Source organism: Pseudopipra pipra, chromosome 19 (assembly GCF_036250125.1).
Source record: "Pseudopipra pipra isolate bDixPip1 chromosome 19, bDixPip1.hap1, whole genome shotgun sequence".
Lineage (NCBI taxonomy): Eukaryota > Metazoa > Chordata > Aves > Passeriformes > Pipridae > Pseudopipra > Pseudopipra pipra.
In genome coordinates this window covers 5,015,378-5,027,562 of record NC_087567.1, presented here as the reverse complement: position 1 = coordinate 5,027,562, position 12,185 = coordinate 5,015,378, and the positions used below count along the sequence as shown (strand labels likewise).

Below are 12,185 nucleotides of genomic sequence, written 5' to 3'. Positions count from 1 at the left end.
AGGCAGGTCTGACCTCCTCCAGCAGGTGATGCACAGGCAGTGCCGTCCCCCCTGGCTCTGCTCCTGCTTCCTCCTGTCTGCAAGGAGCTCCCAAGTCTGCTTGGCCACCTCTTGGGCTACAGAAATGATTTGAGGAGGGAGACCAGGCTCCTTCCACCATGATGGGTTGCTGGCTCCAGCACAGTCAGGGCACAGGCAGCAGCTTCCAGCTCCAGGGAAGGGAAGCATGGAGTGGTTTTGGTTGCAAAGCCTGGTTTGATTTCAGCTGGGATGCTAAAGGTGAGAGGCAGCTCAGTGATCTAGATTTGCCTGTGGCATAGTCAGGAGATGTGCTTGTCTGAAAGGAGCCCAGTGACCCATCGGCTGCTGGATGAATCAAGTGTTGCTTTTTCCTGGCTGGATAAAGCCCCTTTGGCAGCCTTAAAAATGCCTCACTTTGTAAAGAGCCACTTGAGTGGCTTCTAAAGCCTGGATTTCATGAGCTGCTTGGACGGGAATTCATGCCATTTTTCCTCCAAGCTCCAGCAAGGCTCTGGAGCTGGGCTCATCCCAGTCCCTGTGCTGCAGTGTGGCTGCATCCTCAACCCTGGGAGGTGCCAAAAAGCATCTGTCCAGCCACGTGTCTTCTCCTCTTGGTGCCCACAGCTCACACCCCTGACAACTCCTTCATGGGCTTCGTGTCAGAGGAGCTCAACCAGACAGAGAAGCAGCTCATCAAGTCCAACAAAGTGAGCAGCATGGCAGTGGTGTACGGGAAGGAGGCCAGCATCTGGAAGGTGGGTGTCCTTGGGATGGTGGGGAGAGCCCAGGCAGGCAGGGGTGGCTGCAGGCACAGCTCGGAGGCAGCAACAGCAGCAGCCTCTGGCTTTTCTCTGTGTGTTTGTAGAGGACCATCCTTGTCCCATTCCTGCAGGAGTGATGTGACACATCCAGTGCCTCTGAGCAAACAGGGAGAGGCTGGTGAGACGCCATTCCCTGCTCTCTGCTCTGGGTGATGCTTGCTCCCAGCAGGCTGCTGAGGCTGAGGATTTCAAATCAATGATTTTATGTAATTAATTACAATGATTGCCGTTAATTAATTGCAATGATTGCTGTGCTATGGTGGGGATGGTTTGTCTCTGCTTTCAAGTACCCCATGAAAAGGGATTGTGCTCCCTTCGTCTGCCTGTGCCTGTAACACCTGGGGGAGAGGGTGGGTGACTGTATGGGGACAGCACCCACAACAACCCCCAAAACATCCCCCCTGCATCTCCTACAGGGGCTGTGTGTGCTCCCCCGTCTTACCCAGAGCTAGCAAGCTTCTTTTCCTTCCAAGGCTTTAAAAGGGAGCTAATTCTCACTGTCTCTTGATTTATTTCTATTTTTCCCCTTCATGCACCGCCTGGGGCTGCTGCAGTTGCAGGTACTGTACCTCACCAGCTGCTGCTGGGCTTTACCTCTGCGCATCTTCTCGGGAGAGAAAAGGTTTTGCCAGAGTCGACTTTGCCTTGACGTGGGCTTGGTCCTCTGGAGCTGCCAGGATTGATGTGGGTTGATGCAGTGGGAGCTGTATCTCCTCTCTTTCCCCATCTTTCCTGATCAGCAGCCACTAATTAGCAGGGATGCCTGCGGTGGGCCAGGATCCAGCCACACCGTCTCCTCTTTGCTGTCTCCCTAAAAGACCTGCTGAAACCCACTAAATCTCATTTTAGGGAAACTGTAATATCTTATCTTATTTTTCTACCATTCCCCCGCATTTTCCTATCCAGAAGTCGCATTTGAGCTCAGTTAGGTTAATTTAGGAAGGCACTAAAGAGAGTTAAAACCTCAGAACGGACATTTCCCTCCACCCTGGGTGCTACAAGCATTTGCTCCTTTTAGTCAGAATTCACAAACAACATCAGTTTCCACAAAACTGCATATTTGGAGTCATTTATTACTGTGTGAAGGGGCTGAGGCTGGTCCTTGCTGGTGGTTGTTCCTTGAGGCCAGGCTGCCTTTGCTTTGCTTCACATCTTGTGCCGCCCCATGGAATAAAATAAGGGGATGGAGGGATTTTTCCTTAGTTTGAGTGATTTTGTGGTCTGGGAAGGCAAAGAACACCTCCATCTTCTGGAGTCATTTACCAGCCTTGGACCAAACGCTGTCTTCCAGAGCAGGATGTTTTTGACATTTAGAAACATTTCATTAAACCTGCCTTTCCTATATTTCTCATTTCCTACCCCTCTGAACTTCTCGCCTCCGGCTTGCAATAGGAGCTGAAGTTTTAATAAGGTGAGAAAGGCTTGGTTTTAGCCTTGGAGAAGTCCAGGGATACATGGCTGAGGGCAGAAATACAGCGTTCAGGGAGGATTTAAGGCAACATACCCAGTTTTCCCCAATTCCCCATTTATAACTCCTTATTCCCTCCCGGTCTCTGCTCTTTCGGGGCCCATTGCAGCACTGGAACAAGCTGAAAATGCAGTGTCCAAAGGCTGGTCCCTCTGTGGTTTTTTTCAACTAGAAAAAGTTCTGCAGTAGAGAAATTGCTAAAAGGAAAGGTTGCTTTGCAGAGCAAAAGCAGGAAAGCCTCCAAAAGAAGAGAATTGATGACCCCCTTCATTTTCCAGGTAGTGAAACAGGATTAAACCTGAGCAAGAAAATCCTGGGGACTTGTTACTTGGAATAAGAGGCTATTAGCAAGGTCTGGTCGTTGCAAACTTCCCTCTGAATCTGCTGAAGTCTTTAATTCAGCAGCTCCAGAGTGGAAGTTGCCCTTGGAGGCAGCAGGGAAGGCAGGAGCTCGAGGTGCTGATGGTCGGGGTGATGGATCCTGCAGTCGTCCTGGCTCTCTGGGAGCGTAGTGGGGGCCAGCATGTGTTTACAAGGAATGAAGAGGGGAGGGTGTGGATTTTGCACTGCTGTGGGTTTACCTGAAGCATCGCAGGTGCTCTGGAACAGCAGTGTGAGAGCTAAATATCCCCCCACAACTCCGGTGGAATAGGTCAGGCCCATCTTCTGGTGCAGTTCACAGCTCTGCCTTCCTCCCCAGGGCAAGGAGAAGTTCCTGGCCATTCTCAACAAGTACATGGAGATCCATGGCACCGTTTATTACGAGACACAGCGGCCGCCCGAGGTCCCGGCGTTTGTGAAGAACCACGGGCTGCTCCCACAGCACGAGTTCCAGCAGCTGCTGAGGAAGGCCAAGGTGGGGGAGAGTCATCCCAGGACCCTGCCCCTCATTACCTGCCTTCCAGCCTTGTAGCTGGGATAATTAGCTGTGAGCCTCTCAGCCAGGATAATTAGCCAGGAACCGAGCAGAACACATCCTTCCAGATCAAGATGTGTCTGATGAGTTTCTCCTTGCAGGTGGAGCACAAAGTTTCCCGATTAATTCGTTTATTGCTAAATGGGGTGTTGTTTGTTTTTTTTTCCCCCACCATATAGCTGTGATAAAAATAAACGGGATTCTCAGAGGGAACGTGTGGGTGCGGGCAAATCCCGGTCGCCTTCAACTGGTGCCTGGGGGAAATATTCTTGATTCACCAGCCCAAGCAGCTTTGGCAAAGGAATATTGCTCCATACAGAGGCAGTGTGGTGGTTGTGACCACCATGGGGGAACTTGCAGCTCCTGGACACCCCATGGCCCATGTACAGCTAAGCTGTAGAGCAGGGGGAGTTTTAAGCACATCTGAGCTGTGGGATGTTGAACTCCCTTAGAGGCTTGGTGTGCAGGAGCAGGGCAGCAGAGAGGGATGCTGGTGGGTTATTTGGGAGACTTCCCTATGGGGCTGGCCACGTCCGCTCACCAGCACGTGGTTTTTCTCCCTTGCAGCTCTTCATTGGCTTTGGGTTCCCCTACGAGGGTCCTGCCCCGCTGGAGGCCATCGCCAACGGCTGCGTTTTCCTGCAGGCGCGGTTCAACCCCCCGCACAGCTCCCTCAACCACGAGTTCTTCCGCGGGAAGCCGACGTCCAGAGAGGCAAGTGTGGCAGCAGGAGAGTGGATGGGATGGGACGGATGGATGGGTGGAGCCAGCCTGGGGAAGAGCAGTTGCTAAACTGAGATTTTTTTTTTTTTGGGGGGGTGTTTTTTGGTGAGATTTCCTCCACACGCACACGTGTGGGTACCTTGCAGGTTGGGTCCCCTCTCCTGTCATCACATCATCTCCATCTAGAGTGGTTGGATGCAAGGGGCTGTGCTGTGGGTTTGGGGTTTCCAAGGAGAGGGTGGTGCAGGAGCCTTCTGCAGACCACAAACCCCAGTTCCTTCCCCACCAGCCCAGATCCGCACACCCCCCACACACTGCTCCCAAACCAGGGTGATGCTCCCCTGTTCGTCTCTTTGTCCACATGGAGGGACAGCAAGACCTCCATGTTTTTGCAGGGGTATAAAATCCCTCCCAGGCTTGCTCGTCCCTGGGAATTCAATCTAAGTAGAGCAGGAACTCTTTAAAAGTTAAAGGCTTGAGAAAATTGCCTCTTTTATTATTAATAAAGTGGATAAAGCAGTGCAGTGCTCAGGGAGTGAGCTGAGGGACCAGGCAGCTCAGCCCTGCCACAGCCCTGCTTGGCAGCACCATCATGGGGTGGGGGGCACTGGGCTGTCCTGGCCCCCCATGTCTGCCCTGTGAACCCCCTGAATTAGCTGCTGGTGTTATCACCCCTCCCAGTGGGTGCTGTGGTTGTGCTTCAGCCTGGAGCTGGGATGGCAGGCAGGGGTGAGGGCTGTGAAATGCCTCGGGGTGTTTGTGTGCCGGAGGGGAAGGAGGAGATCAGTCTGCTGGGAATGAAATGAGAAAGGACAGAAAGCTGGAGAATAAAACACAGAGCATGCCCTGCTCTCCTCCTCCAGCTGCCAGGGGTTCAGGCCCCTCTGCCATATTTCGTGGTGCCCCCAAAATACCTCCTCTGATCAGCAACCTGTCTCTTCCCTTCCCAGAGGAGATCAGGGCTCTGGCTTCCTCACAGCCATGTGGGGCTGAAACAAAAGAGGTAGATCCCCAAAAGTCGCCTGGGTGGGTGGCTGTGGGGTACCAGTGTGAGGGCTGCCTGTGGCATCAGGGCAATGCGGTTTCCAGCACTGCTTTCTCCCAGTGCCAGACTTACCCAGCCTTCAGTGGCAATGGATTTTCTCTCTGCCTTGTTTCTGGAGCTGGCAAACCTGGGAGACATGGTGCCTTCACACACCTTTCCTGCTTTGGTCTGTTTTTGGCATCCAGACCCACAAATGGCTCAGGTAAAATTTAAATTGTGCTTGTATTATGGAGATATTCAGGGCTGTGGAGGGATTTCAGTGTTGTTGGGAATTTTAGCACATCAGCCTGAGGACAGGGGGCAGCTAGGTTCAGAGGAAACCTTTTTCCAGCACCTCCCTGTGTACAAGGAATTAAAACTCGTTGTGTCCATGCCTGAGCCTGCTGCTCCTCTGCCATCATGGCTGTGAATGGGACAGAGCAGCTGTTCCAGTAGGGATTGCAAAATCCTGCTGACACTGCTGTGTTTTAGGTGTCCTCCCAACACCCATACGCTGAAGACTTCATTGGGAAGCCACATGTGTGGACTGTTGACTACAATAACTCTGAGGAGTTTGAAGCTGCTGTCAAGACCATCATGAGGACCCAGGTACAGCTCAGAGTGGGTGTTGGGGTGAATTGCTGCTGGGTTTGGACAGCAGCAGCAGTTGCTGCTGCCTGGCTCTCCCTCTCAGGCATTAATTGCTTTTCCTTCCTTGCTTCTCCTTTGGAATTATTTGCACGTGTAAGGCAGAAATCGTCTCCTGCAGCCTCAGGGGGACACGTGCTCCCACTTTGCTTTGGTACTGAGTATTGTAGGCAATTCCCTGGGGCAGAGCTGTGCCTTTGAGGGATCCTCTGGGCAGAGCTGGAGCAAGGGGAAGCTGAAATAAGGCAGATGAGGTTTGGGAGCAGGAGGCTGAGATTGCTGGAGATGTGCAGCAGTGCTGGGATCTGGTGTGATTCAAAGAAAAACCCAGAAAGCATCTCCCTGCAAGCATCCAGAGATCTGCAGACCCCTGTGCCTGCCAGTCCCCCATTTCACTGTTGATCATTAGTGTTCAGATGGAGCAAATCAGTAGGAATAACTTCATGAGTTGCCTCTGTGAAGGATGAAGGGATGTAGGGAAGGGGGGGACATGAGGACCCTCGGGGAAGGCAGCACTCCCGCTGCGCCCGCTCTGGAAACGCTCCCTCATGAATATTTACCTCCTGCCCTGTGGCAGGAGCCTTTCAAGTTGTCCAAATTATTAAAGTCAATTTTCCTGCAGGGGAGAAAAGTGCTGATAGCCATTTTGCTTGCAATTTGCTTCGCCTGGGATGAGCCCTCCCCTCGTGAGGACATTATGTGCTGTGAAACCAGGGCTCTGCGTGGGGCTGTGGGGGCTCAGGATTCACAGTGCCGGGTGGGCTGTGGGGGGGACAGGGGTGATGCTGGTCAGAGAGGTGACGCCCAAGCTTTTCCCTGCGTTAGAGGCTGCAGAAGTGGGTGTCTGTGACAGTTTGGGGGCTACATTCAGCTGCTGTGGCCATGCCATCAGCCTGGGTCTCTCACCTCATCGCAGGCGGTTGCCGCAGCTCTTCACCTCGCGCTCGTTTTCTCTGTGGATTTGCAGAGACAGAACAAACCTAACTTAGGAAAAACAGTTGTTGTTTTGCGCATTCATCCCCGTATCTCGATTAGAATTAAATTAAAAATAATTACATCCCTGCTGCTGTGCTGCTGGGCCAGCTGTCAGCGCTTGACCCTCCACCATCTGGGCTGGAGACGGCCCCGAAGCAAAGGCAGCGCTGTGGGTGGGCGGCCGAGAGCTGTTTTGGGGAGAGGGAAGGAGATTTTCAGCCTTTCCAGAAAAGAAGAAAGAAAACAGTGAAGCCTGGTGCTGCCATGCTATTAAAATAATTAAAGAATGATTGGAGAATTAAGGAGATTGGGGGGAAAAGGGCTGTGCTGGCTCCTGAGCAGCTGCGCCGCGATGTCGACTGGATGTGCGCCAGGTCATTTAGGTGCTTAATGATAATGTCTGGTTAAAAATAAAGGAACTAGAAAGGATTTTAGGAAGGATTTGGTGGTGTGATGGGAAGAGCTGGTGTGGGGACCCACTGGGTCCATCACCTGGCACTCGCCAGAACATGCCATGCCCATCCCTCTTTAGCCCAAAGACAAGCTCCTGTCTCAGCTCTTCTCCCCATTCCCACTCTTGGACCAAGGACCCCCCACCTCTCAGTCCCTTCCCACAAGGCATCCCAGATCCTGGAATCACCATCAACAGCTGAAGGTTGAAGTCCTAAATTTACCTCAAACGAATAAATCCAGTTGCTGACATCCCCCTTGCACTGTGACACACAGTCACCCTGGAGGGGAGTGATTCCTTCCCTCCAAGAAGTTAATCCCACAACTCACCTCTCTGGGGTTTTTAAAGACATTGTATAAATCCTCCCAAAGCAGAGCAGGGAGTGAGTGTGAATAACTTACAGGAACCTCTTCCCCCCCCCTTCCTTTTTATCTCTTAAATAGAAAGGTCTGCTTTATTAGAGATGCTGTCAAGGCAATTAAGCCTAAAAATTGACCTACCTTACAGGTTTAAAAGCTTTATTATGGGCTTTGGCTCCAGGAATCCCTGGGTATCTTGTTTTTAAAATACTGTTTGTTACAGCAGGAATTGAAAACAAGGGCATTAGCAGGAGGAACAGCAGAAAGCTGGTGGCTGGACAGTTTAGTGTTGTTGTTTTTCCCAACCAGGTACTGGAACTTGGAGAAATTATTTTACTGATTCCTTATTTCCCCCCCCCCCCGAAGGTTTTGTTCCTCTGGGGTTTTGTTATTGGAATATCTAACAAATTTGTGTTTCAGAATAACCACCATCAATTTATTTTTTTTTCTGTCAAAACATTTCATTTCAAAATTACTGGAATGAAATACTATGGTTTTGTTTCCCATCTGCCTGCCTTTGTTTGGAAATACCCTGCCAATTTATTGAAAGGAATGCTCGTATCCAAAATGATGCATTTCCCTTTGCTTCACCAACTCAGACAGATTGAACCTGAAACACAACATTTTTTCCCCTCCTTGACTGGTGGAAACATTGGAAACTGAAAACTGACCTGAAATTGATTTTATTTAGTATTTTTTTGTTGTTGCATGACTGAAAAATCACTTATCCCACAGCTGTGGTTTTGCATCTTCCAGGCCAAAACTCAGCAAAACATTTTTGGGGGGTATGGGATGTTGTGGGAAGCTGTGAGATGCTCTGCCATCAGCTTTTCTTGGTGGCAGTCGTGCTGGGTGCTGGGAACCAGAGTGCCAGGGACTGGGAACCAGGATGCTGAGTGCTGGGAACCACTTTGGGAGCTGATTTCATGAACCTGGCGGTAATTCTGATACAGTCAAGCTGACAGCAAGCTCCTGGTTTGGTTCTGGGGGGGATTTGCTGATGCTCAGCAATATTTTAGTGTTACCTGAGGCTGCCTCAGGCTGCCTGTGGCTCTGCAGCCAGGTCACTGCTGGCAGGGCTGTACAGCACCCCACTTTATACTGCTGAGACCCAGGGCTGCAGCTCGGGGTGGGATGTGCCATCCCACAGCTCCAGCCCTGCCCCAGCTCCTGCCAGGCTGACAGAGCTTCCTGTGGTGTGTTTGTGCAAACAGAGCAGTTGGGATGCAGCTGGAATCCTTCACCAACCTAGTTTTGCCTGAAAAAAACTTCTTCCTTCTGGAGAGGGAGCTGAATCACGGCTTGGACGTGGCTTGGGTTTGCAATATGTGGTTTTTTTCCCCCCAGAAAAGCCCTTGTGCGCCCCTCTCTTGTCCTTTTGGAGGTGGCACCTGCTCAGGGTCACCCTGCAACTGCTGGGGAAGGCTTTTGGCAAGCTGTGCCTCTGCCTTTCATCCCACTTGGAGCAGTTCTGGGTTTCCCTGGCGGCTTGCATCCCTGACCTATTTATAAGGAAAACTGAAACCGTGGAAGCACCAAACCCCTCTGTGTCAGAGATCAAATCCTGGCACAGTGACATGGGGCAAAGAGACAAGTTGTGTCCCCTGGGAAAGGTGATGCTGGGAGGTTTTCCCAGTGATGGATCATGGCCATTTTCCAGGGGTTACAGGCTGGAGAAGGAGAGAGGTTTGCAAGCACCACCATTTTCTGGGCCTTCAGCTTTTTCCATTGTCAAAAACAGTCCTCGCACAAGCAATTTAATAGACCCAATATTCTGGTGTAGTGAAGGGAGAAGGCTTCATTATATTAAAGTCAAACATACAGGACTATAATGGAAAATTATACATTTCAGACTATGCCTGAAAGAGCGGTGCATTAAACATCACAGTGAAAATAGCTGGTTAAAATGTTCCAGCCTGCTGTTACGTGCCAGCAGAGAATTGCATTATTTTTCTACTTATTTGTCTGATGACGTTTGGATTTTTTTTCCCCCCTTTTCCTTCTGAGTGAGGGAGACTTACTGCTCTCTTCCTGCTGGGGACTAGAAAACCAGGGCTCTCGTGGTGGTATCCCCATGGGACACCAGTAACTCCCTGTTTGGCTGATGGAGAGTGCTGGGGCTGGAAAGTTCTGGCTCTGTGTTCCTCACCTGGGGGAAAGGGTGGCAAAGTCCATCTTCACCAACCCCTCCACTCTCTCCTGTGGTGTCCTGTGCATCGTTCTGCCAGGCAGTGGTCTCCACCTCAGGATCCCTCTCTTCCCAGGGCTCTGGGGACATCCTGAGCTCGCAACACAGGGAATACCATTAAGGATGTGGCTGTTAAGAGGAGGCCAAGCCCGTCAGATTTTAATTAAACAATTATCTTCTCAAAATTGGCATTTTCTATCAGCCCTGGATGCACGAGCTGAATCCTAACGAGACCAGGAGAGGGGAGTAGGGGAGAGTGAGAGGCTTTGGGGGACCCCCTGAGGGGGAGAGAAGCTGGAAGGAGCAGGGGCTGCAGAGGGCTCTGCCCACAGGCTCCTGATGCCCTTGTACCCCACAGGGCCATGGGAGTCTGTGGGCAGATGGGATTGCACATGGAGCATCACCTCTGCAGGCGCAAGGAGGTTTTCTGCCTCCATCCTGCAGTCATGTTCTGCATCCCACTGGGTACCACAGTGGAGTTTTGGGGGAATTAGGAGTCCTGGGAAAAGCCCCCCGGTATTGCAGCCATGAAGGCAGTGCTGAGATGAGACTGAGCACTGGTGATGCTGAGCAAGGGGTGGTTTGTCTCTCCCAAATTAATGCCAGGCAGCATTGAGCCCCCAGCCTGGTTCTGTGCAACTGAGATGGGCAGTTCTGCTTTGGTTGTTTCTTTTTTTTTTTTGAGGACTCTGCCCCAGTTAACTGAGAGCCCATCAGGAATTCAGAGGCAGGATTGGTGCCTGTCACTGTGTCAGCTCTGATTAGCATGCACATCTGTAATTAGGCAGAGCAGCTGTGATTTCCAGCCTGGCTGAGATCTCAGGTGGGATATTTATGGCAGGGAGATGCTTAGAGGGTTCTCAGCAGACTGAGCCTTTGAGCTTGGGTTTGACAGGTACTTCAAAAGGAAATAGCTATTTTGGAGGTGCAGAGCTCAGAAAATAGAAGCAGCAGTGTTTTCTGGATTAATTATCTTTGGGGTGGTTTTGCTTATAATCCTTTTGCATGAATCCTTTTGCAGAGATAGCAGAGGAAAGGGGGTCACAGGACCAGCTCCTTCCATGCCCCAACATCCTGCGGCTCATGTAACACCTCTGGGAAAATAAGGGAGCGTGGCAAAATACGTCTTCCCAGGGCAGAGAGTTTCTTAAAAATTAATTTGTTCCAGAGGGAAGTGGGGCATCAGTGACACAGCCCTTGTGGAAATGCTCTTCCCATGGGGAAGATCACTCTGGACCTTGGGACAATGGACACGTACCAGCCCTGCTGAGGGCAGCGAGCACGGCTGCCTGCTCCTGCCTGCTCCTGCCTGCTCCTGCCTGCTCCTGCCTGCTCCCCCTGGAGCCTGTGCCACTGCAGTGCCAGGGACATGCTCATTTGGGGGATGAGAAGGGTGTTTGCCATGCCAGGATCCAAGGGTGACTCTCAGGACAGGGAGATGTCAGGAAGTGCATGCGGGCAGAGTCTCCCGAAGACCAGCAGTGTTTTGTAACCCACACTAAAAATACTCCGTGGTTTAAGTGCTGGTGACTCTGTAAATAGCATTTATCAACGTGGAGGTGCAGCGACAGCACCGACATCCACGTGGGCATCAATGTTTGCTCCATCCCAGTGTGCAGCCTGCTGCTGCCTCCCTGCCCCATCCCAGCCTGTGCCAGCAGGGACTGGCAGAGATGTGGCTTCCACCCCATCACAGCCACTGGTGCTGGGCAGCAAACCCTCAGCAGCGTGGCAGTGGGAAAAGAGAGATGTTTTTCCAGGTATTGTTCACAGCCAGTCCCAGCCCTGGGCTTTTCCCTGGCCGGTTTTGTGGGTTGGAGTGCCAGGGCAGTGAAGCCTGGGCTTTTCTCTCTGAGCAGGCCAAGCCATATTGAGGTCAGAGGAACAGAGGATGCTAAACCAGACCTGAGGCATCACTGGGATCACTGTTGCTCTGGATTAACTTGGCATTTTCCCAGTCCTGCCTACTCCCCAGTATTTTAAAATTCCTCCCCCTTGCCCCCAGTGCTGAGTGTTTCTTGGGCTGAAACAGTTCATACTTAAGTTCAACATGACCTATAGCATGGAAACTGATTTGATTTGATATGATTTTATAACTTACCTAAAGTGGAGAAAAGGGAGACTAAAATGGAACAGAGTGATTTCATTTTCACCACTACACAGGCTGAACCCAAAGTACTCCTTCTCCCTCTTTCTCTAGTGCTTTGTGGCTTGTGGGGTTTTTCCAGCCCTAGGATTCTTCCCTGCTTGCTTTGGTGGACAGACATGAGCCGTGGGCTTCAGTGGGTGGGGGAGCCATGCCCAGAGTACTGCTATGCTGGGCCACTGGGCTCAGGGGCAGGGCAAGGCTGTCCCTGCTTGCTGCCTGTGCTCTGCTCTTCCCCTTCACAGGTGGACCCTTACCTGCCTTACGAGTACACCTGCGAGGGGATGCTGGAGCGGATCCACGCCTACATTCAGCACCAGGTTGGGGGAGGATCCCTGTCCTTGCTGGGGAACCATCTCTGTTCTCCTGGCCAACCTTCCCTCTTCTCCCTGGGGAACATCCCTGCCCTCCCATGGGCATTGTGCAGCCAGTGCCCTAATTGCAG

General features: G+C 51.6%; 1 protein-coding gene across 2 annotated transcripts in view; it reads left to right on the top strand.

Moving 5' to 3' along the window:
• Window positions 1-12,185, top strand: part of MGAT5B (alpha-1,6-mannosylglycoprotein 6-beta-N-acetylglucosaminyltransferase B) — a 64,754-nt gene that overhangs the window by 50,226 nt on the left and 2,343 nt on the right. The window contains exons 11-15 of one of the 2 annotated variants that reach the window (XM_064675731.1): window positions 646-776; window positions 3,011-3,166; window positions 3,794-3,940; window positions 5,466-5,582; window positions 11,986-12,060. In XM_064675731.1, coding sequence (XP_064531801.1) covers window positions 646-776; window positions 3,011-3,166; window positions 3,794-3,940; window positions 5,466-5,582; window positions 11,986-12,060 — 626 coding nt within the window. Of the gene's footprint in view, window positions 1-645; window positions 783-3,010; window positions 3,167-3,793; window positions 3,941-5,465; window positions 5,583-11,985; window positions 12,061-12,185 lie in introns of both variants that reach the window. The other variant, XM_064675729.1, reaches the window with a different exon arrangement.